The 26,711-nt window shown below is 22.1% G+C and overlaps 6 protein-coding genes across 6 annotated transcripts; 4 read left to right on the top strand and 2 right to left on the bottom strand.

The window, feature by feature from the left end:
- Window positions 1-2,726: 2,726 nt before the first annotated feature.
- On the top strand, window positions 2,727-3,829 carry PY17X_0500031 (PIR protein; the record flags this gene model as incomplete). The annotated part of the gene is made up of 3 exons (XM_022957956.2): window positions 2,727-2,741; window positions 2,869-3,648; window positions 3,737-3,829. The coding sequence occupies 3 exons, from the start codon at window positions 2,727-2,729 to the stop codon at window positions 3,827-3,829; spliced, it is 888 nt and encodes a 295-aa protein (XP_022810703.2).
- A 3,186-nt stretch (window positions 3,830-7,015) lies between these two features.
- On the top strand, window positions 7,016-8,965 carry PY17X_0500027 (PIR protein; the record flags this gene model as incomplete). The annotated part of the gene is made up of 3 exons (XM_034637746.1): window positions 7,016-7,030; window positions 7,138-8,412; window positions 8,501-8,965. The coding sequence occupies 3 exons, from the start codon at window positions 7,016-7,018 to the stop codon at window positions 8,963-8,965; spliced, it is 1,755 nt and encodes a 584-aa protein (XP_034493391.1).
- Window positions 8,966-14,094: 5,129 nt separating this feature from the next.
- On the top strand, window positions 14,095-15,014 carry PY17X_0500021 (fam-b protein; the record flags this gene model as incomplete). Its single annotated transcript, XM_034637745.1, has 2 exons — window positions 14,095-14,163; window positions 14,328-15,014. The coding sequence occupies 2 exons, from the start codon at window positions 14,095-14,097 to the stop codon at window positions 15,012-15,014; spliced, it is 756 nt and encodes a 251-aa protein (XP_034493390.1).
- Window positions 15,015-17,400: 2,386 nt separating this feature from the next.
- On the top strand, window positions 17,401-18,562 carry PY17X_0500017 (PIR protein; the record flags this gene model as incomplete). Its single annotated transcript, XM_022955016.1, has 3 exons — window positions 17,401-17,415; window positions 17,553-18,386; window positions 18,476-18,562. 3 exons carry the CDS (start codon window positions 17,401-17,403, stop codon window positions 18,560-18,562), a joined length of 936 nt encoding a protein of 311 aa, XP_022810715.1.
- A 945-nt stretch (window positions 18,563-19,507) lies between these two features.
- On the bottom strand, window positions 19,508-20,980 carry PY17X_0500011 (fam-a protein; the record flags this gene model as incomplete). The annotated part of the gene is made up of 6 exons (XM_034637744.1): window positions 19,508-19,531; window positions 19,732-19,920; window positions 20,001-20,110; window positions 20,314-20,383; window positions 20,472-20,715; window positions 20,850-20,980. The coding sequence occupies 6 exons, from the start codon at window positions 20,978-20,980 to the stop codon at window positions 19,508-19,510; spliced, it is 768 nt and encodes a 255-aa protein (XP_034493389.1).
- Window positions 20,981-22,532: 1,552 nt separating this feature from the next.
- Window positions 22,533-23,790, bottom strand: PY17X_0500007 (fam-a protein; the record flags this gene model as incomplete). The annotated part of the gene is made up of 5 exons (XM_034637743.1): window positions 22,533-22,814; window positions 22,897-23,006; window positions 23,127-23,196; window positions 23,287-23,533; window positions 23,654-23,790. The coding sequence occupies 5 exons, from the start codon at window positions 23,788-23,790 to the stop codon at window positions 22,533-22,535; spliced, it is 846 nt and encodes a 281-aa protein (XP_034493388.1).
- Window positions 23,791-26,711: the final 2,921 nt, after the last annotated feature.

Genomic DNA, 26,711 nt, shown 5'->3' with positions numbered 1-26,711 from the left:
ATACACATATTTTATATTTTTATGATTGATCAAACTCAATTTAAAATTTATAAAACAGTTCATTACATATCGAAATACACATATACTTGGATTAATAAATAAAAGATTATAGTAATATAAATATTATATTAAATAATTAATTTAATATGAGAAATGCAGTTAATTCTATATATTACTAATACTACTATAATAATATTATGATAATTACACATTTGTGATTTTGTATCACTTTTAATGCAAATTTTACTAAATAAAATTTTTGGAGCAAAATTGTTAGTTTTATAAAAATGATTTATTGGTAGTAATGTTGACACCCATGCCTTTTTATAAATGAATACAAATTATAATTTTCCTTTTAATGATAAAACAAAGTATATATTAAATTAGAAAAAATACAAATAAAATATGAAGTAAAATATGAAATAAAACATGAAATAAAATAATGAAACATAAAGTTGTAAAGTCAAGAAATATATAATGTAATTAATTTGTTTTTTAATTATAATATTCTTAATGGGTGTGTGTTAATTTTTTATGGGGGAAAATTATGTTTATGGATCAAGGTTATGTTTATGATTGATGGTTGATTGTTTATGGATCAAGGTTATGTTTATGATTGATGGTTGATTGTTTATGGATCAAGGTTATGTTTATGATTGATGGTTGATTGTTTATGGTTCTGGGATAATGTAATTACATTTTTTATAATTAAATATATTCATGATTGTGTATGTTTAATCTGGAGATGATGTGTAAATATAGAAGGAAACAAGGGGTAGTGTGATTAATATGAAATAGGTGATAGTATTTTTTTTATAAAGTATAATATATAGATTTAAAATGATTAAAATAATATATTAGATATATAAATATTGGTTATATATGACAATTGTCTATTATATAAAACTTGTTAATCAGGAGTTATATTGAAATATGGAGATTATAATATACAATGAATTTGTTTGTTTGATGAAAGATTTTATTTAGCAAAAGTTATAATTTTGAATATTGCTGTGCATTATATGAGCATATTGTTAGTGTTAATTAAGGACATTATGGACATATAATAGATAGTGATAAAGTATAGGTTGATATATATCGACAATATAACGTTGTTTATAGATATTATTATGCTTCTAACATTTTTTAAGTTTTAATTGTAGCTACTATTCTTTTGTATTTTACATTTGTATTAATAGAAGTTGCATTATATACGTTAATTTATTTATCATAAAGGTATAACATTCGATTAATTATTATTAATTTTTAAGATTTATAGTTTTGAGGTATATATAAAATGGGAATATATTATAAGTAGTTATTTGAAAAAGCATAAGTATATTAATAAAATTTAATGTTATAGTTCTAATAATTATAAATGTGATAGATAAAATGTGTTATTATTATATGACTATACATATAATATAATAAAATACCAATAATTAATATTGAAATGTTGTTTTATTGCGGGAACTTTATACAATTAAATATTAATTTTATCAAAAAGACACATAATACATTATAAATGTATCATTTTTATACATTTGTTAAAGGTCCAATTGGGGATATGTGGCTTTATATTATAAAAAACTGGATAAATAAAGAAAATGCTAAAGAGTCAATTCATGTTAAATTCCATATTAACGCGTTTTATATTATCATTATTTTACCATATAATTAATAAAATATAGGATTTTTAACAAATTATTTGAATGGGTATACACTGATAAATATAACAATAAAATATATAAGATAAAAATGGACAATCCATAAAATTTAGCGAATATTTACATAAATTTATATATTAAAAGAGAAAATATATCTTTCTCCTCTTAAAGGGCAACATAACAACCTATTTACAAATATTTTTTTATTATACTTTAAAAATTCCATCAATAGTTATTTATGTGTTATATATTTACTAAGTATTATTTTAAAAACGATATGCTTTCAAAGACGTATTTAAGCTTATAAATAGGATTTCAGTGCTAATTGTTTTAAAGAATGGAAATTATGCGTAAAATAAAATATAAATTTCCCAATAAGGTATACATATAAGTTGAAGTATATACGAATAAAAAAAATTTATTTAATGCATTCAATTTTTTTTTTAATTTATATAATTTGCATAGAGAAGTAACATAATTTGAAAATACTATAATTTTTGAGAAAATATATTATATTTTATAAGAAATAAGTATATAAAAATTTAATCAATCTTATTAAATAATATTTATATGCTTTTAAGGATTATATCAATAATATATTTCTCAATTATTCCGATTTTTGCAGTATATTAGTTTTTGGGTGCTATTTATTAAAACAAAAGATATGATATTGTTTATTTTCTTTATTAAGGAATATGTATAAGAAAATATATTTTAAACTCATTACAATGCCACTATAAGTTTGTGATAGAATTATACCGAAAGGTATTAAGAATAATAATTTTATGTATAAATTTATATACATATTATAAAAAATGTATTAAATAACCCTGTATTTAAGGTGAATTAGGTAATTATCATAAACCAGGAATGCAGTATTTCTTCAGTAATAATATTATTTTATTATTTTATATTAATTACTGAAAAACTTTTAATATATTTAACTACAGACAGTTGTTATATATAGGGTTAAAGTATTTATGTCACATATTTGATGCAGGGTATATAAAACAGCATGCTTTTACTCAATTTATAAATCAAAAATAAAATTTCATCACAATGGATAGGTATATGGTATATGGATTTTTTAATAATGTTTTCCTTTACATTTTTTGATATTGTATTATATATAAATATCATTAAACTTTAATAAAATTTTCAATAATGCACATTTCTAATAATTTAAAATAAATTTTTTTAGTGTAGTGTCTTCCAGCATATAACGAAGAATTTAGAATATGATTCGAGTTATAGAAAATATAATTTTAAAGATGATAGAGATTTCACAATGTATTGTACTGATGGAACATGTAAAGAGGAAATCGATAAAATTAGTGCTGCATGTTTATATTTTTTTGATAAATTCTTTAAGGATAATTCTGTTGCAAAAAGTAACGTCAATATTGTTGAATACATTATGATATGGTTAAGTTATATGTTAATACAAACCCAAACTCGAGAAAACAACAGTCTAAATAAATTTTATACTAAACATATAAACAGTGGCGATAGGTATAAAACGGGTATAGAAGGTGTTACTGCTTATAAAAATTATAAGGATATTATAGATAAAAATGATTATTTTTTAAGTATGGATAAGAGCATTATATCTAAATTATATGATGCATTAACATCATTATGTAGCATGTATTTTAACGATGATGGACACGACCCAAATTGCGATGAATGTAAGAAAGCTGCAAATACGTTTGTTGAAAGATATGAAGAAACTATCAAAGATCCTAATATTAGTAAAAATGGTTTATATCGTAAAATATTATCTATTTTATATACTTTATCAAATGATTATGATAATTTAAAAAAGAAAAATAACGATAGTTCATCCTTGCCATCGATAAAAACAAAGATTTATATGCCAATATATGGATTTCCATCATTAATTTTCTTGATAGAAAACAATTTTTATATACTTTTATTGATATTTGGTATAATAATAGTTTTTATAGGAATTTATTATAAGGTAATAATAAGAAATTAAAAAAATATTTTCATTATATATGTGGAAACACTAATAAACAAATCATACGTTTCTTAACATTTTATATTAGTATTCGTTATCTGGATTTCGGAATCGACTTAAAAACCAATATTTAAGGAAAAAACTAAAAAAAATGAAGAAGGAATGGACCATTAATATATGATTCGAAGAGCAGTGATTATTCCATGAATAGTAATAATGGTTGATATATTTTAAGAATTTGTCTATTTTGAAATAAGTAATTTTGACCATAATTTTGTGGTTTATAAGAATAATTAAATAATATAACCAGTTAAATATAATGTTATATGTTTGTGCAGTTTTTGCATAATTTTTATATAGTTTTTATGTTGTGGGACCCATATTGGGATTAGGATTTTGTATTTTACTTAATTTTTTATAATTTGATAATATTTATTAGTTTAAAGATTTGTTTTAAATATATATAATAAACAAGTTATTAAAAATATGTATAGGATAAGTTGGCGATTTTAATATTTATATTAAGTCTAAATATGTAAGAAAAAATGAGGATGAAAAGGAGCAATAAAGAAATATATTTTGACAAACTATAAGAATTGGATTTCGTGTTAATATAACTTAATGGTAAATGTGTTGAACTATATTATGCATTTTTGTATTTTATTGTTAATTTTGTGTTAATGGTTTATGGGTCAATCGGTCGAATATTGAAATAGATATAGAAAGATTATTCCAAAGTATCGATTTGATCCTAAAAGAAAACGTTGATTTAAATATTAACAATGCATAATATAAGAAACTGGGGGAGATGGAATGGAATTGGAAGAAAATAATTTATTATGATTTCCTTCCTCAGTAACACCTGAACCGAATGATAAATGGAGTTATGAAAGAATGAATTTGAATGGAATAATTTAAACGCACTTATTAATAAAATTATAGGCTATATTGAGGGTTTAGATTTATGTTTATAGTTTTGTTCTATGGAATCTATGTTTGGGTTAGGGTTATATTTTTATTAATCTGTTTATAATGTGATCATTTATTTATCTATAAATGGTGATTAAATATATATACTATACTTGTATGTTTAATATCAAAATATGCCCCAATATGCACCACCCAAAGGAGCATAGTCATTAATGTGAAAGAGGTTGTGTAACATTTTTTTCATGAGTTATAACATATATAATTGAGTGTTTATAGAGATATAATATGGGTAAAGTAAAACATTTATATTGTATATATTAATATATATATCGAATATATATGAATTAATATTATCCTATATCATAATAGCTTATTATATAAGACTTGTTAATCAAGAGTTATATTGAATTGTGGACATCATAATATATAATGCATTTCTATATTTTGTGAAAATATTTATTTAGTAAAACTTATTATTTGTGTCATTATTATTTTGATTTAAATTGTGTTTTAACAACCGAACTGTAGTAATATATATTCATAAAATGTCGATCGAGAATCGATAATACAACGTTATCTACAAAAGGGATTTTATGCATCTAACATTTTTAATAATCAATAAAAATATGCATATTAATAAAAAAATAAATATAGATATATGTATATTATCTTAATTTTTGATTATATATAGTTTCATTTTATGCTAAAGTTTTAAATTTAAATTATAGAAATAGTTTTCTACCCATTAATTTATTTACTATAAAGGTATACTATTATATTAGTCGCCATTACATTTTAAACTCCATAGTTTTAAGGATATATGAATTATGAAATGTATAAAATATATTACATTTAAAATAGTTAATATCATATTTTGTTCTAATAATTATAAATAATATGATAGATAGAATACCGTTGTTATTATATGACATACATATAAAATAATAAAATATTTTACAATAACTAATATTGAAATATTGTTATATTGTGAAAAATTCATATAATTAAATATTAATATAAAATATATCGAAAAAATAGATAGTAATTATTTTTTTGAACTAATAATATTTATATTAGATTATTATATATACAGAAACTTATAAATATATATTTTAAATATAATGTTTTTACGAGATAATACATATTTTTTAAAATGTTATATTTTAAAACACTGAAACAATGAAAATTATTAATTGGTTTAAATTATTCCTCTTGAGTGCATTAATTATTTCATTGTAGTAAACAGTGATATATCATTAGTAACAACAATACTAATATTAGATTAATGTATTATGTTTATTTAATTCTATCACATGGATATACAGTAGTCATATATATTATTATACGGGAGATAAGATTAAAATTGTATGCACAAAACATCAAATGAATATTATAACCTTTAACTAAGTATTTTTTTAATGTGATAATATTAGAATTAACAACATCAAAAAAAATAATATTAATTTTATTAATGTTTCTATAGTTTTCTTAAAAATATATTTGTTCTATATTGAACTAAATGGTTTATTATAAAATATGTAGTATATAATATGTTTATATTATAAGTAGAAATGTGCACTATCATGGGAAATTCACATAATGTTTCTAAAAATTTATTATCGCCACTAAATAAAAAGCAAATGTTAAAATTATAAACCTATAAAATTTAAGTAAACTACATGAAAAGAATTTCATATAGATTCTTTTGTAAATTAAAATTAGTTTTTATATTATCCAAGTTTTAAAAAGATACATCTAAAATTATTTAATAAAGCACATTTTAGTATAAATAAAGTTATTATATATTATAAATACGAACTACATATAATATATTTAGAAAAGTAGTAGTGTTAACCTATTCTATAAATATTGTAATCTAAATAAGTAATTTGTTTTATATTATTAGATATGATATTAAAAAATGCAACATCCAATATAGAATAATAACATATATAAATATTTGATATTCAAATAATAAAATAAATTAAAATAACTTTTGAAACTTCCTTATTAAAAAAGTAGCGAATATATATTTATTTTCATGTGTAAACCTATAATATAAATATATTATTATATGAAACAAATATAATCTATTTTTTTTATGACATTCCATGAATTTGTGCATTATAGTTATTCAAGATATTATTTAAAAAAATTATATTATGTGTAAAATGTATTATATATAGATATAAAAATGTTAAACAAATAACCTCTTAAGGAAATTTAGTGATTGTCACAAATAAAAATTAAATACCTTTTTAATACTATTATTATAGTATGTTAATTTAGTATTAAAACTAATAGAACCTCTTTAAATATATATATTAATTATATAGAAGACCATTAACCGGACAACATATTTTATTATAATACATTCCTTATGTACACAATAATATTATGACAATTTTTTTACAGATTAAAAATAAAATCCAGCATAATGAGTTCCCATGTGGTATATACATTTTTTAATAAAATGAATTTTATTTTGTTGTTTTTGCATTGTTTATAAATTAACTTAAATTTCATAATATTTCATTAATTTTTATAATATTTTCTTAGTGTGAAGCATTTAAATTTGTTGATCAAATTTTGCCTGATAATTATTCTTTCGATAAAAATAAAGTATCTACTGCTATACAAACTTATTGTCGATCTAACAAGAAACCATGGAAAAGAGAATGTAATACTATCGGTGAAGTAGTTAACGCTGTTACTATAATGTTACTTCATAAATTATTCACTTTGAATAAAAATCTAGAATCTGAAAATAACAATAACGAATATATCACGTATGTTATGCTATGGTTAAGTAATAAAATGAAACTAATTGCAAAAGGGAGGTACGGAAGCGTGGCAGATTTTTATGTCACATTTATACAAAATAGTAAAAAGTATATATTATATCATGATAAAATCGATAAAAACAGAAAAATGATGAATCTTAATATTGATAGAATGCGTAGACTTTATGGGTTACTTATTAAGCTGTGCAATGCAATTAATAAACATAAAAAAGATCCTTCAAATTGCTCCAATTTTTCAGATTTTGTTAACGATTGGATAAAACAATACATATACCTTATTTTAAAAAAAAAGAGAGTTTTTGAAGATGAACATTATTGTGATGTATTGGTGACTTTAAAAAATGCTTATGAAAAATTTAAAAAAGATAATGATACCAAAAATTCTTTTCCAGAAATTATAGAGATAGAAGGAATAAAAACTTGTAAGCAATTAGGTAAAGAAGCAACAACTTCATCGAAAGTTATAAACGTGGAATTAAAAGACTTACCGAGTACAGAAACTAATTTAGAGAAAACCAAAGATACCCCGAGATATATAGATTTTAAAAATGTATTTGAAATTTATAGTTTATTATTTAGTGATATGTTTACTAATATTGGAAATAGCTTATATAAAAATGTGTTGTCAACGTTAAAAGATTTTTACGGTAAATTAAAAAATTCTGCTGATAACACGATTAGTTATGTGAATGAACTTAAAACAACAATAGAAACTCTTATATTAGATAAATGTATGTCTGAAAAAAAAGAAACAGGAAGTGAACCATCATCACCACCAAGTTCTGGTGAACAAACTAATACACAGCAATCGTCTTCGGAGACATCTGGAAATGAAGGTTCTGGTCAAAAGTGTTACGAAGCATCTCAAATAACATTGTCAAGTTCATCGACTGAACAAGAAATTCCAGTATACAAAGTAGCAGGAGATGGGACAACCGAAATAGGTGATAATCCACTCAACGTATACAAGAAAATGGGAATTTCAATTTTAATTATTTTAATACCCATTGCTTTAGCTATTATGTACAAGGTAAATAAAAAGAAAATTGTGAAGTATACAATTTTTAAAATATTTCCTCACTATAAAATATTATATATTTTTCATAATTTTATGTTAGTATTTGCCATTTGGATGGAGAAAAAAATCAAAGAAAAAACAAAAGATGAAAAAGGCTATAAATATGTTTGATACAAATGAAACAACAGAAGAAGTTATAAACCCAACTGATCGAAAAAAACAAATGAAAATAACTATAAATTTATCTAGTCAAAACAAACAGGATAAAAAGCTTACCAATTCATCTACTCCAAAAAAACAGGATAAACAATTTATAAATTCATCTACTCCCAAAAAACAGGATAAACAATTTATAAACTCAAATGATCGAAAGAAAAAAGTGGAAATAATTATAAATTCATCTAAAAAAAAACAGACTAAGGATTTTATAAATTCCACTTATTGGGGAAAATATCCATTATTAAATATATATAAACTTATGAAGGCCGATCCTGTACCATTTATAATTTTATTTTTGTTGTTTATTTTTTATCTTTATAAAAGAAAAGGCGATTCTTTAGAATAATAAATATAATTATAGTTTTTGTTTTGGGTTCAGATTCTTTGAATCTGACTTTAAAATTCAATATAAGTATTAAAAATAATAATTAAACTGCATATTAATATAAGTAATTTGGCTTATATAGACAATTAAAAAATGTATTTTTTGTAATATTATAATATAAATATATGTATTTTATTAATCTATATAAAACAGTGTTGTATGACTGATTTATTTGATTTCAATTATAACTTCCTTTTTTATAACTCTAAAAATATATTAGTATTCATCATTTGGAATTCGAAAGAGTTCCAAAGATAAAATTTAAGAGAAAAAAAAGAAAGATAAAATAAATCATTAATAGATGAGTTAGAGGATTTTGATTGATATAGTTAATAATTTATAAGGTTGATAATAACGATGGGGTGTTGTATAAAAATAATGAAAATAAGAGAAATAGTACAGAAACAAAGTATATTAAAAAATGTGGTTATGGCAATAATTTAAATAGACAGGATATATGAAAGGATATTTATTTTATTAATAATGTATTACAACATTAAGATGATAAAAAACATTATGATAAATGTACATTTATTCCATGGAAAATATGATGCATAATCTCATAATATTTTGTATTTGTGGTGAGTGAATTATTTCAGTTAATAAATTTCCAATAATAGGGGTATTAATAGTAATCTGTGAACAAAAAACAATAATGTATAAATATATAAAAGAAAATATTATAGTTTTGTGTGGATGAATAGCATATATTGGAAATATTTACATTTATATAAATGTAAAATAGGATAAAGAAATAACAAAACAAAATGTGGAATAAAATTTTAAGTTATTAAAATATGTATACCGGTTACATAGTCGATATAAACATATTTGTTTATTTTTTCAACAATGTATCCACTTGAGTTAACAAAGATTTTTTTTAATTTTCCACTTTTAATATCATCTTCAGAATCAATTTCAGATTGGAATAAAGGTTTAGGGATCAGGGCTCATGGTTATATTGAATTATATATATCATAATATGTTCATTTTATGAATATTTTTATTTAAAGAAATTGCTTATTTTCATTCTACATTTATGTTATATTTTATTTTTTCTATGAATGTATATAATTTTTTTTTAAAGCAAAAATGTTTTAGTTGGTTTATTATAATGTGTATATATATGCATAAAATACATTGGTATTATATGTTTTAAATAACAATATAAAAAATGATTACATATAATGTAACATTTGTATTGAATCATTCTGATCACTTCATTAATTCCATTACAATAATGGTATTAAGATCAAACATCACTTACAAATAAAAATATGTCATGATACTATTTGGAATAAACAATAAGTCGTGATGCTACTGGGAGTAAAGAATAAGTCGTGATGCTACTGGGAATAAAGAATAAATCACGGTTTATTTTTACTATAAATGAGATATAAGTATTATATGGAGAATATGTTTTTTATGGTAACAAATGGGGGAATATCGGAAAACAAAAAGGTTTTTCAATGATGAATCGGAATTAAATCATTATAAAGGAAGGATGTGGATATATATAAGTTCTGAATTGCAATATTAAAGATTGACACATTTTAATAAATCCAATATATGATTACAATATGTATGGGATATACAAATTAAAATAAAATGTTACAAAAAAAGGGAGATTTATAATATAAAGATACTTAAATGTCTCGAATTATTGACATTTGTTTAATTATATCAATTATACCAATTAATTTTTACAGAGTGTGTGATATACTTGAATTTTTGGTTTATTCTCATAATATGACATAAAATAGATAATATGAATCAGTAACTACAATACGATATTGGTGGGTACTATGTTTCGGTATAATTATATGGTGATGGTTTGGTATCACTTTTTATTGTTGATGATGTACTTTTATTATCTGATATAGTGTTTGTGTTTTCAGTGGAACAGTTAAGGGTTTTGTTTCACTGTTGGATGATTGTTTTTTAGTAATTCCATTCTTTTGATAATGGATTACACCAAAGATAGTACCAAATATTAATGCTAATGTTGCAATAAAGTAGATATAACTGCAGTTTTGTTATTTTTAACTTTTTTAATAAACGACTTAGCATTTTTTTTATTTTGCTTATAATTTCTGGGTTTGCTTCAACATAATTATTGGATCCTGGGGTTAATACATTTATTGCCAATAAAAAGGCAACAATATAATGCTTTTGTTAATTTGATTTTTGCATAATTAAGTAAAAATATTATAATATAATAAATGTATAAAACGAATTAATGTAATTATAAAGTTTATTATAACAATAAAATACAAAATAAAATCCAATAAATAATATTAAGATAGGAATATTTAATTTTTTTGGTAATTAAAAAATGTCCAGGGTCCCGGTTTAATGTTGCAGGTGTATGGGTTTGAATTTAAAAGAGTATACACATTTTAAATAAGTCAGATATATTTCGTTCATTATTATAAATACAGTGATGTAATATTTATAAAGAAAATTATAATATAATTATAATTAAAAATTCTATATATTTTGATTAAAAAAGGAAGGAATTAATCAATATATTTGGTATATGATGGAATTTTGTATTTAAATTTTTGTTGTATTTTTTACTCTGATTGAGATATGTAAAAATAAAGGTAATATAGTGTTTAAATGTTATAGGTGTGATAATATATGTGAAATGAGAAAAATAAAAAGTCAATAATTAAATTTTGATCATTTTGTAGATATATATTTTTCTATTTTTGATTTAAAATGGTGGTAAGTGTGTAAAATAATATTATAAAAATGTATGTAATGGTTATTGAAGTTTTATTTTTATTATAATAGTGGTAAATAAATTATATATAGATTAATAAGTATTATAAAATCACATAAATTAAAACAAAATTAAGCAAAATCATGAAAGAAATTGAAATTGAAATGTATTTTGGGGGATATATAGTGTTATCTTATTTGAATAAGGATATTAATTAATAATGGGGAAGTAAACAAGCAAAAAATTAGGATCATTGAAATGAAATAGGAAAGTAACTATGTTATTGTATCATTAAATAGTGGAAGAAATGAATAAATGTTGGAAAATTGGATACATCTTCGTTGTTTATGATTAATTTCTTAGATTTTGAATAAAGTTCATATAAATGTACATTAATATTGTTATGGTGAATGGAAATTTTTGTTTGTAAAGGGGTAAAATAAAGGAGTGATGTTCATATAATGGTGAAAATAAAGGAGTGATGTTCATATAATGGTGAAAATAAAGAAGTGATGTTCATATAATGGTGAAAATAAAGAAGTGATGTTCATATAATGGTGAAAATAAAGAAATGATGTTCATATAATGGTGAAAATAAAGAAGTGATGTTCATATAATGGTGAAAATGAAGATGTGATGTTCATATAATGGTGAAAATAAAGAAATGATGGATATACTTTTTGTTTAAATTTTTGTTTAACTTTTTGCAATGATGCATTATATTTAAAATTAAATGAATATCCAGATGGTGTTTGTATATTATCACCTAATTGATTAAACTGGTCATAATTAACACCTTGTGGATTTATTTGGGGAGAAAATTGATACAATGGATTTTTTGGATGAATTTTCGAAAATACGTTATAATAAAATTCTTTAAAATGTTTATTTGTATATAGACTGGTTACATATTTTAAATCAGTATAAAATTATTTTTCTTTTAATAATTGAATTTCTTCGGGATATATTGATAGCTATCATATTATGAGTATGGTTTGTAATTAAAATGTTTTCGGCGAATTCGGAATAGGTATTTATGTTTTTTTGATTTAAATTGTTGTTTTGATGTTGGATATCGAATCATATGTATGGTGTTTAATAATGTTGTAAACGGAAATGATTGTGTTTCATCTGGTTTTATTTTAAGGGATTTTGGAATTATATTAATTTTTTGTGCTTTTTTAGTATTTGATTAAACGGTGAAAGAAAATAAATGGGATTATTTGACATGAAGGATTTCCCTTCACCTATAACGGGTTTTTGTAATGAAAGTGTGTATTAATTAACCGAGCTGAAAATGGAGAGAAATAGTGATGCAATAATTATAAAGTCAGTTGATGTGAAAAAAATGAAAACCCCTGTTATAAACCCCATTCACGGGGAAAAAATCACTATTAAATATACTCAAAGTTATGGAGGCTGATCCTGTACCATTTATTAATTTATTTTTTTTGTTTATAAAAGAAAACTAAATTATCCAAAGTGATAATTTTAATTAAGTTATATTTGAAGTCAATTTAAAGAATAATAAATAGTAAATTTGTCTATTAATATAAAGAAGTATTGTGTATATATGGTACATGTCAAGAGTTTGTTTCATATTTCATAATAAAAAATAATTTTTCTATATGATGGAATTATAATATTTGTTTGTATTTCATTATTAATTATAAAAGTCACAATATTGTTTAAATGAGAAAAGTGTCTAAGAATCTGTTAAATAAATATGATTAAGTATGTTTCATTTTTCGATTTGGGGTAAAAATAAACTGGTTCCATGTGTATTATTTTTGTTATTTGATGATGTATATTATGAGATATATTTATAAACAGAATGATTATATAGGAATCTATGAAAAAAAATATTTTTACAAAAAAGTGGTAGTAAAATGGAGAATATTATTAAGTAATATTTAAAATTGGAGGAATGCAACAATAAAATATAATAAATTAGAAACCATTTAAATGTAAATAGCAACGATGGTTAATGTTTTCATTATATGTTTGTATGTATTAATATATAAAATATATATGTATCTAATATTTTATTATTTGAATTGATATTTATTAGTTTTCATATGTAAGGAATAATGGAAATATAAAAGTTCATAAAATATTAGAGCCGTATCACTAAATATACTAATGCATTATAAATTATATTAAAAATGGCTTATTTTTTATAGAAAGGTTACTATTTATTTGAAAAAAGAAATCATATTTATATCAATGAATGGTTTTAATGAATATAACGAAATTGATTATAACAATTATAAATTTTATAGAAAGTGGAAAAAGTTAATAAATGAAATATATTCCATGTTTTTTATAGATATATTCATTTATTTAATAAATAAAGCTAAAAATGAGAGTCAGTATTTTAAAATTTGTTTTTTTTTCAATTATTATTTGTTTTTTTGAATATGTTAAAAATGTAAGTTACACACTATCTTCTTTTATTATTAATAATATTTCATTATAATTATCGTATTTATTGTTTTGCATTAACCTTATATTATTGTTTGATGTATTGGTAAAACATTTAAGTTAATTAAAATTAATTACACACATGTTAATAAATATTTCATTTCTTTTCAGGAATTATATTATATAAATGAGAGAAACATATATCATGAAAGGAATATAACAAATTTTAGAAATAATAGGATATTAGGGGATACAGATAACCGATTCGATTTAAATTATTTTTATGAATCAACTTTGAGTCTTGCAAATCAACTTAATGAGTACAATGATGATGATGATGAAGAAATAAAATATCTTCGAAATATTATAGATTCACATGTAAAGAAGCATAAAGAAAATAATACATTACCCGATTTAAATAGTTTAGATAAAAGAACTAAAAAGTTAATTGATGAACTTCACAAAGAAATAGAAGAAACAAAAAAAGAGCTTGATAATATAAAGAATAATAAATTAGCAATAGAACTGATACAAAATAATCCTGTATCAGAAGAAGACTTTAAACAATTGAAAAATGAAAGAAATATCGTGGGGACTGAGCATTATGGGGGCGATTCAAATATCGAAAATGAATCAAAAACTAAGCGAAAGTTAACAAAATTGACCAAAAAATTAATGGTGAGGGGGGTGTTGTTGACGCTGCTTGTTTTGTCGTTATTGGTACCCGGATTGATTTATTTTGTATTTGTTATTATGAATGTAGTTCTTTCAATTGAAATAATTATTGAATGTTGTAAATATGTTAAATTCTTTTTTAAAGAATATAAATCATACAAAAAAAAAAAAAAATCAAGATAGGGACTCTTTATTATTATGTTTTGTTATACTTTTTCAAATGAATAAAAATAACATATTTAATATTTGATGTTACATATTGATATATATATTATATAAAGTGATTATATATTTATCTATGGAGAGCATATATTATTTGGATTTGATAAACGAATTCAACGACGATATTTAAGAGAACAAGTAAAGAAAATGAACCATTATATATGATTCGAAGAGTAGTGGTTATTCCAGGAATAGTAATAATGATTGATATAAGAAAGTTTTTATTTTTGACCATAATTTTTGAAGATAATCATAATATATAATGTTATATATGTATAGTTATAATATTTTTTTACTGTTTTTGCATAATTTTTATGTAGTTTTTATGTCGTGGGTCAGGGTTGAGTTTGTGTTTATAGGACCCATATTCGGGTTAAGTGATATATTGCATTTAATTTGAATAATTTTATAATATTTATTAGTTTAAGGAATTGTTTTAAAGGTTTAGGGTTATGTTGAATTATCTATATAATAATTGCCTATTATATAGAATTTGTTAATCTGTGGTTATATCGAATTATGTATAACACATATGTTTCTTCATTTGACTAAAATTTTATTTAGTAAAACTTATAACTTGTATCATATTTATTTTAATCTAAATCATTTTATCAAACTGAACTGTGATAATATATAATCATAAAATATAGACGTATGGTATATTGATCGAGGTTCAACAATATAACATTGTCTATAAAATATTATTATGCTCCTAACATTTTTTGAAGTTGTAATTGTAGTTACTATTATCTTCTTGTATTAATAGAAGTTGCTCCATATTTAACTTATCATAAAGGTAGAACATTATATTAATTACTATTAATTTTTAAATTTTATATTTTGAGGTATAAATAAATTATATTTTAAAATAGTTAATATATTTGAATATAAGAATATTAATAAAATATAATGTTATAATTTGATAGATAGAATAGCGTTGTTATTATATGACTATACATCTAATAAAATACTCTACCAATAACTAATATTGAAATATGTTAATTTTATCGAAAAGACACAGAATAATACATTATAAACGTATCAATGTTATATATTTTGTTAAAGATCCAATTTGGGATTTGTAGTTTTATATTTTAAAAATATGGGCAATGGAGAAAAGGTTAAAGACTAATTAACGTTAAATGCCTTTTTATTGTTCCATATTAACACATATTATATTATCATTATTTAGTGAATCATCATTTTTTTTAATCTAAAATAGCATTGTTTTATCGTAAAATTAATAAAGTATAGAATTTTTAATAAATTATCTGAATGTATATACATCGATAAATATAGCAGTAGAATACATAAAACAAAAATGAGCTATGGAAACATTTAACAAATATTTATCTAAATATATATATTAAAAGAGAAAATATATCTTATCTCTCTCCTCTTAAAGGGCAATATAAGAATCTAATACACATAGTTTTCTATTATACTTTAAAACTCCCATCAATACTTATTTATATTTTAATGTTTAATATTAATAGAAAGCCATAATAAATGTTTAACATTTACTAAGTATTATTTTAAAAATAATATAGATTCAAAGTCTTATTTAAGCTTATAAATACGGGTTCAGTGCTAATTGTTGTTTTAAAGAATGGAAAAGATGGGAAAATATATTATAAAATTAGTCAATAGATAATACTTCTAAATTGAGATATGTAGGAATAAAAATAAAGTTATTTAACGCATTAAAATTATTTTTTAATTTATATATATTAAATACAAATAATATAAATTTATATAATTTGCATAGAAAATGGAACATGCAACATAATTTGAAAATACTATAATTTTAATAAAACCTGGTATATAGTATTAGAAACAAGTGTATAATTATTTAATATGTTTTAAAAAATGACTATTTATATACTTTTAAACATTATAGTAATAATGGATTTCTTAATTGTTTCGATTTTTTCAGTATATTAATTTTGAGACATCATTTATTAAAACTAAAGATATGATGTTGTTTATTTTATATATTAAAGCATGTGTATAAGATGATATATTTTTAATTCGTTACAAAGTTGCTTTAATTTTTATAATAATGCTCATATGAGAGTTATTAAGAACAACAATTTATGTAAAATTGTATTTATATACATATAGTAAATAATGTATTAAACAACCCTAATTTATGGGAATTTAAGTTCCATAAAACTATTATATTGTTCCAAATTCCCTTTAAATTAATATTAAAAATGATAGGAATTTATTTAAACACAAACGATTTTATATTAGACTTCAATTATTTTGTCATTTATTAAGCGTAAAATATATAAAACAATATTATGTTACATAATTTATATATTATAAACAAAATAAAATCACAATGGATTCTGAACTGGTATCTGCATTTTTTAATAAAATTTGCTTTTCCTTGTATTTGTTGATATTATATAATCTATAAAATTCATTAAACTTTATTTTATAAGGGTTTCATTGATGTATATTTTTATTATACCTTTTTGAATGTTTTCTTAGTGTGAAAGGTTTCGTATATTAGTGGAACATTATCCCGATGAATTAAACGATTCTGAAGAACATGATATGCATAATATAGCAGGTATTAGGGATTACTGCCCTAATGGGAGTTCAAAATACAACACATGCATTACTGAGCTCGATAAAATAAATGCTGCATGCTTATGGTTGTTCAATAAAAATATTACTTATAGGCTTGATGAATTAAGTAGTGAACAGTTTGAAGCGTTTATTATATACATTATGATATGGTTAAATTATAAGTTAAACCTAAAGAAAGATGAAACCAACCTAAGTGATTTTTATACTAATATAGAAAAAAATGAGAATTATACTAACTGTAAACTTTATAGTAAAGATTGTAATAGTAAATTTAAAGAAAAAACGAGATATAATAATTTTAAGGAAATCATGGTTAAAAGAAAGGATTTGTTGAACATTAATTATGAAGATATATCTAAATTTTATGAAGCATTTAAATTATTATGTAAAATACCTACTGAATCTAAAGAAGACAAGCTAGATTGCAAGGAATATTTGGGATATGCAAATAACATTGTTGGCAAATTTAATGAACTTAATAGAAATTCTAGCATTAGTGGAGACAGTTCATATAGTCAAGTATGGTCTACTTTATCAACTGATTATGATAATTTTAAAGAGGACTATAATGTTAAGTGTGTGGGTATTCCATCGCTTCCACCGATAAAATCAACACAAAATTACATACAAAGTTCTGGTGTTACATCATCAAGCTTGTCGATAGTAAAAAAATTAATTCTAGCTTTATCAATATTCAGTGCAATAACAATCTTTTTGGGAATTTTTTATAAGGTAAATAATAAGAAATTTAAAAATTATTTTCATTAAATATATGCAAACGTTAACAAAAAAGTCGTAAACTTCTTAACATTTTATATTAGTGTTCGTTATTTGTATTACGGAAAAGAGCTCAAAAACAACATTTAAGAGAAAAGCTAAAAAATATAAAGAAGAGAATGAATCATTAATATATGATTCGAAGAGAGTGACAATTTAGGAATAATAATAATGATTTATATATGTTAACAAACTGTCTATTTCGAAGTTATTTTTGGTCATAATTTTTGCACAATTTTTATATAGTTTTTATGTTGTGGGTCAGGGTTAAGTATTATATTGTATTTAATTTTTTATAATTTGATAATATTTGGGGTTTGTAAATGTTGATTAAAGGGGTTTCAATGTTCCTATGTTCCCGGGTTTAGGGTTATATTGAATTATATATATATCATAAAATGGTCATGTTATGAATATTTTTATTTAACGAAACTGCTTATTTTTATTCTCCATTTATGTTATATTTTATTTTTTATATGAATGTATATGAATTTTTTTTAAAGCAAACAATGTTTTAGTTGGTTTATTATAATGTTCATATATATGTGTATAAAATATATTGGCAATATGCTTTAAATAGCAATACAAAAAGTTATTACATATAACGTAAGATTTGCATTGAATCATTCTGATCACTTCATTAATTCAATTACAATAATGGTATTAAGATCAAATATCACTTACAAATAAAGAATCGTTTAAATATATGGGATATTCCCCCAAATTTTAGCATATAGATGATGTCCATGTTTGTAAACAAAAAAAGGTGAAATTATTAAATGAAAGGAATATGACAAATAAAAGATTTTCATAAGTTATAACATTTTTATTTGTAGTATTCAAAAAATGAATACATATAGATGCATTATAATATTAAAAGAGATAAACAAATAACAGACAAGAAAAAAACAATCATAAAACAAAAAAACATTTTATGATGGTAATTTAAAGCAATCATTATGTATGGAAATAAGTCATTTTATTAACATAAATCTTCTAATATTACGGTGGTGAAAAATATATGGTTATTCATGGGGGAAAAAGTAATATAAAGCTTTTCCAATAATACATTTTTGTTAAATGGAACCATGTTCATCATTCTAAGAAAAAAACATAAATGGATGATTATATAAAATGTTTAAATTTGTTGCAAATTATAGTATATATTATAAATATGTACACTTATTTAAAACCATATTTTTTTAACAATTGTTGAAATAAATTATTATATTATTAAAATCTGTATACCGTTCATAGAGTCGATATAGATGACATAAATATGGTTCTTTCTTTTTTCAACAATGTATCCACTTAAGTTAACATAGCTTTTTTTTATTTTTCCATTTCTAATCTCATCTTCAGAATCAACTTCAGCTTGGAATAAATTTGCACTTTTTACTATTGTGTTTTCAAAATATTTTTTATTTTTACGGTTGTTATCAATTATATTTGCTGAAGACATGACAATTATAGTTTTGTTTTTTGATATCTACAAAATTAATAAAAGTTTATTTGAATAATACGAAAAATATTATTTATAACGAAATAGAAGAGGAAAGTTTTGCTTACTTTATATTTTGCAGTTATAGCATAAAAATATTTCTCACGAGTCCACGGAAGTTTTTTCCAACGTTGTTGTATCATTAATAAATTTGGAGTATACACACGGGCAATTTTTCCTAAAAACATATTATAAAATTGCATAAATATAATTAAAATATTATGAGTTTGAATATATGGAAAATAATAAATAGTATCATATAACAATAGGAATAATAAATCACGAAATGTCGAATAAATAGTAACAATAATAAATCACGAAATTTCGAATAAATAGTAACAATAATATGTTAATTCGACTAATTATTTATGTTTTGTATACTTTTAGCCGAGCTTCCATACACAAATTTGCTATGATCGGGATCCCAAAACTTGTTTATTAATTCATTATACTAATGGAAGTAAAGAAAAATAAATATTATAATTATTTTTTAATTTCAATTTGGTTTATAACTTTTAATGTTGTTCGTTAATTGATACCTTATTCGGATCATCAACTATATATTCAATTTTTTTAATTTTTGTATGCTTTTTATGTTTTTTTTTATATAAAACTATATTCTCAGAAGGAATTCCACCACAACGTGTATAACCTTTACTTGTAGCATGATGTTCTAACTGTTTTAAAGCGTCATTCATAAATTTGTACGCATTTATAGTTTCTTTGGGATCGGTATATAATAGGTGTTTGTTTTTTTGATATATTTCTTTTGTATTATCATAGCTAAAAATGAACATATTTTTAATGTGTACAAAAATAAAGTTATTGTATTTATAACATTTTTGCAAAGACATACATTTAATATTTTCATAATGAAATATGTAATATATAGTATATATATTGTTGTATTTTCTTACGTAGGATAACGTTTTGTTGATTTCTGTTTTGTATTTTTTTTTGGAACAAGCTCAGTTGCAAGGGTTTTATTATTCACATATAGGGGGATGATTAAAAGAAAAAAAACAATTTGAATATAAAATTTATTCATTTTTGAACTTTAAAACAAAATATTAAAATATATATTATTATTTTTTTTAATTAAAAATTCGAAAAATAGCACAAATACATTAAAATTGAAGCAAATGATTTTCTCAAATAAAGTATAAAAAACAAATATTTATTTTAAAAAATGCAAATTATTATTTAAACAACAAATTTGAATACTTTTATCAGATTGATAAGTTTAATATATTTTTTATTTAATTAATTCAATCACAAAACAACGTTAACAACAGAATTTTTCATAAATAATGAATATCAAAAATATTATGATCCATAATTTCCTTATATTATAATATCTAAAAATAAATAATTTTAATTATATAAATGATATTTTTAATATATAGCATTATGAATACGCAAGTTTTATATTTTTATAATTGATTAAACTCAGTCTAAAATTTATAAATCATCACGTTACGTATGGAAATGCATATATACTTATATTAATAAATAAAAGATTATAGTACTATAAATATTATATTAAATAATTAATTTAATATGAGGAATGCATTTAATTCTCTATATTACTAATGCCACTATAATAACAACATGTTTTACCTCATCATAATAGTAGTATGATAAAATTTATATTATGAGAATCAAACAATCTGTGATTTTTTTATCACTTTTAATACAAATTTTACTAAACGTTTTCTAGCAAAATTGTTAATTTCATAAAAATGATTTATTGGTAGTAATGTTGACACGATGCCTTTTTATAAATGAATACAAATTATAATTTCCCTTTTAATAATAAAACAAAGTATATATTAAATTAGAAAAAATACAAATAAAATATGAAGTAAAATATGAAACAGAATATGAAATAGAATATGAAATAGAATATGAAATAAAAAATGAAATAAAATAATGAAACATAAAGTTGCAAAGTCAAGAATATATAATGTAATTCATTTGTTTTTTTATTATAATATTCTTAATGGGTGAGTGTTAATTTTTTACGGGGGAAAATTATGTTTATGATTGATGGTTGATTGTTTATGGTTCTGGGATATTGTAATTACATTTTTTATAATTTGAACACTAATTAATCATATGTTTCATTCCGTATGTTTAATAATGAGATGATGTCCATGTTTGTAAACAAAAAAGGGTGAAATTATTAAATGAAAGGAATATGACAAATAAAAGATCTTCATAAGTTATAGCAGTTCTATTTGTAGTATTCAAAAAATTAATACATATAGATACATTCTAATATTAAAAGAGATAAACAAATAACAGACAAGAAAAAAACAATCATAAAACAAAAAAATATGTTATGATGGTAATTTAAATAAATACCATTCATGAAAATAAATCGTTCTATTAACATAAATTCTCTAATATTACGGTGGTGAAAAATATATGATTATTTATAAGGGAAAAAGTAGTATAAAGGTTTTCCAATAATATTTTTTTGTTAAATGGAACCATGTTCACCAACCTAAGAAAAAAAACATAAATGGGTGAATATATAAAATGTTTAAATTTGTTGCAAATTATAAATATTTACACTTATTTAAAACCATATTTTTTTAACAATTGTTGAAATAAATTATTATTAAAATCTGTATACCGCTTATAGATTCGAAATAGGTGACATAAATACGGTCCGTTTTTTTTTCAATAATGTGTCCACTTAAGTTAACAAAAATTTTTTTTAATTTTCCATTTCTAATATCATCTTCAGAATCAATGTTAGCTTCGAATAAATTTGCATTTTTTACTATTATGTTTTCAAAATTTCTTTTATTTTTACAGTTGTTATCATTTATATTTGCTGAGCTCATGACAATTATAATTTTGTTTTCTGATATCTACAAAATTAATAAAAATATATTGCATAAATTATTGTGAATAATATGATTTATAACGAAATAGAAAGAACATTTTGCTTACTTTAAATTTTGCAGCTATAGCATAAAAATATTTCTCACGAGACCATGGCCATGTTTTGGAACGTTGTTGTATTATTACTAAATTTGGATTGTATACACGGACAATTTTTCCTAAAAGTATATTATAAAATTGCATAGATATAATTAAAATATGATGAGTTTGAATATGTGGGAAAGAATAAATAGTAACAATAATATGTTAATTTGGGTAATTATTTATGTTTTGTATACTTTTAACATTATCATCATTGAACAAATTGGCATGATCGGGATTCCAATACTTGTTTATTATTTTATTATACTAATGGAAATAAAGAGAAATATATATATTATAATCATTTTTTAATTTCAATTTGGTTTATAAATTTTAATGTTGTTCGTTAATTGATACCTTATTCGGATTATCAACTATATATTGTTTTTTTTCAACATTTGTATTATATTGATATTTTATATCATCAAAAAGCATATAGTCAGTATAATATATATTATATAATCCATAATCAACTGCATTTGTAACATGATATTCTAATTGTCTTAAAGCTTCTTTCATAACTTTGTATGCATTTTTAGTTTCATTGATATCGGCATATAATAGGTGCTTGTTTTTTTCATATATTTCTTGTGTATTATCATAGCTAAAAAAGAACATATTTTTAATGCGTCCAAAAATAAAGGTATTGTATTTTTGCAAAGACGTACACATTTAATATTTTCATAATGAAATATGTAATATATATATTGTAGTATTTTCTTACGTATAACGTTTTTTATTTTTTTTTGATTTGTGTTTTGTATCTTTTTTTGGAGAAAGCTCGGTTGCAAGGGTTTTATTATTCACATATAGGGGGATGATTAAAAGAAAGAAAACAATTTGAATATAAAACTTATTCATTTGGGAACTTTACAAACAAAATATTAAAATATATATTAGTATTTTTTTAATTAAAAATTAACTCGAAACAGAACAAATATAATTAAAATTGAAGCAAATAATTTTCTCAAATAAAGCATAAAAAACAAATATTTATTTTAAAAAATACAAATTATTATTTAAAAGTCAAATTTGTATGCTTTTATCAGATTTATAAGTCTAATATATTTTTTATTTAAATAATTCAACCACAAAACGACATCAATAAAAGAATCTTTCATAAATAATGAATATGAAAAATAAATAACTTTAATTATATAATTGATATTTTTAAATATAGCATTATGAATACACATATTTTATGATTGATCAAACTCAATTTAAAATTACAAAACAGCTCATTACGTATGGAATCACATATTGCTTACACTAATAAATAAAAAAGCATAGTAATATAAATATTATATTAAAATAATTAATTTAATCTGAGGAATGCATTTAATTCTCTATATTACTAATACTACTATAATAACAACATTTTTTACCTCATCATAATAATAGTGTGATAATTATACATTTGTGATTTTGTATCACTTTTAGTACAAGTTTTACTAAACATTTTTCTAGCAAAATTGTTAATTTTATAAAAATTATTTATTGGTAGCAATATTGATGGCTATGTTTTTTATAAATTAATGCAAATTATAATTTTCCTTTTAATAACAAAATATAGTATTAAAAGTTAAAAAAAATACAATAAAATATGAAGTAAAATATGAAATAAAACATGAAATAAAATATGAAATAAAATAATGAAACATAAAGTTGTAAAGTCAAGAAATATATAATGTAATTAATTTGTTTTTTAATTATAATATTCTTAATGGGTGGGTGTTAATTTTTTATGGGTCAAGGTTATGTTTGTGATTGATGTTTGATGATTGATTGTTTGTGGTTCTGGGGTATTGTAATTACATTTTTTATAATTAAATTTTTTATAATTAATTTTTTTATAATTAATTTTTTTATAATTAAATATATTTATGATTGCGTATGTTTAATCTGGAGATGATGTGTAAATATACAACGAAAAAAGGGGTAGTGTGATTAATATGAAATAGGTGGTTAATATGAAATAGGTGATTAATATGGAATAGGTGATATTATTTGTTTGATAAAGTATAATATATAGATTTAAAATGATTAAAATGATTAAAATGATTAAAATAATATATTAGATATATAAATATTGGTTATATATGACAATTGTCTATTATATAAAACTTGTTAATGAGGGGCTATATTGAATTATCCACATTATAATATACAATGGATTTGTTTGTTCGATGAAAAATTTTATTTAGTAAAAGTTATTTTGATTTAAATTATATTACGGGAATATATGTTGTAATAATAGGATTATATGTGAGGGTGGGTATGAATTATAAGATGATTCATTTGTAACAATTGTCTACAATATAATATACCTTCATATTAATATGTGTGTTTTTAAGATTAATTAAACAGATCACTAATATATAATAGGTAGTGATAAAATATCGACCGAAGTCCAACAACACAACGATATCTATAAAAGACGTTTTATGCATCTAACATTTTTAATAATAAAATAAAAATCCAACTATATATACAATATTTTTTAAGTTTTAATTGTAGCTACTATTCTTTTGTATTAATAGAAGTTGCATTATATACGTTAATTTATTTATCATAAGGTATACTAACATATTAATCACTATTAATTTTTAAACTTTATATTTTGAGGTATATATAAATTGGGAATATATTATAAATAGTAAATTGAAAAAATATAAGTATATAATAAAATTTATGTTATAGTTTGTTCTGATAATTATAAATAATATGATATATAGAATATCGCTATTGTTCTAATATAGTAAAATATTATACCAATTACTAATATTGAAAAATGTTAAAATTGGGAAACATATACAATTATATATTAATGCAAAGTATACAGCAAAAGTATGTAATAATTAATTTGAAATAATATTTTTATTAGGTTATTATATACATACAAATTCACAAATATATAATTTAAATATATTGTTATTGCGAAATAATATGTTCCAAAATAGTTAATTTAAAACAACAAAATGCGGAAATATTTTACATTGATTTAAAGGATTTTTATTGAGTGCACTAATTGTTCCGTTGTACTATATAGTTACATAGCAGTGACAATAATAATAATAATATTAGATTAATATATTATGTTCATTTGGTACACTATATGGATATAAATTCATTATATAGGGTTCAGGGTTTAGGGTTCAGGGTTTAGGGTTCAGGGTTTAGGGGTTTAGGGTTCAGGGTTCAGGGTTCAGGGTTCAGGGTTTAGGGTTCAGGGTTTAGGGTTTAGGGTTCAGGGTTCAGGGTTCAGGGTTCAGGGTTCAGGGTTTAGGGTTCAGGGTTCAGGGTTTAGGGTTCAGGGGGGGGGGGTGGGGGGGGGGGGGGGGGGGGGGTAGGGTTCAGGGTTTAGGTTTAGGGTTCAGGGTTCAGGGTTTAGGGTTCAGGGTTCAGGGTTTAGGGGTTAGGGTTCAGGGTTCAGGGTTCAGGGGTTCAGGGTTCAGGGTTTAGGGTTCAGGGTTAGGGGGGGGGGGGGGGTTAGGGTTCAGGGTTTAGGGTTCAGGGTTCAGGGTTTAGGGTTCAGGGTTTAGGGTTCAGGGTTCAGGGTTCAGGGTTCAGGGTTTAGGGTTCAGGGTTCAGGGTTTAGGGTTCAGGGTTAGGGTTTCAGGGTTTAGGGTTCAGGGTTTAGGGTTCAGGGTTAGGGTTAGGGTTTAGGGTTCAGGGTTTAGGGTTCAGGGTTCAGGGTTTAGGGTTCAGGGTTTCAGGGTTCAGGGTTCAGGGTTTAGGGTTCAGGGTTCAGGGTTCAGGGTTTAGGGTTCAGGGTTTAGGGT

The sequence above is a fragment of the Plasmodium yoelii genome (assembly GCF_900002385.2).
Source record: "Plasmodium yoelii strain 17X genome assembly, chromosome: 5".
Classification (NCBI taxonomy): domain Eukaryota; phylum Apicomplexa; class Aconoidasida; order Haemosporida; family Plasmodiidae; genus Plasmodium; species Plasmodium yoelii.
This window is presented reverse-complemented; position numbering and strand designations above follow the sequence as displayed.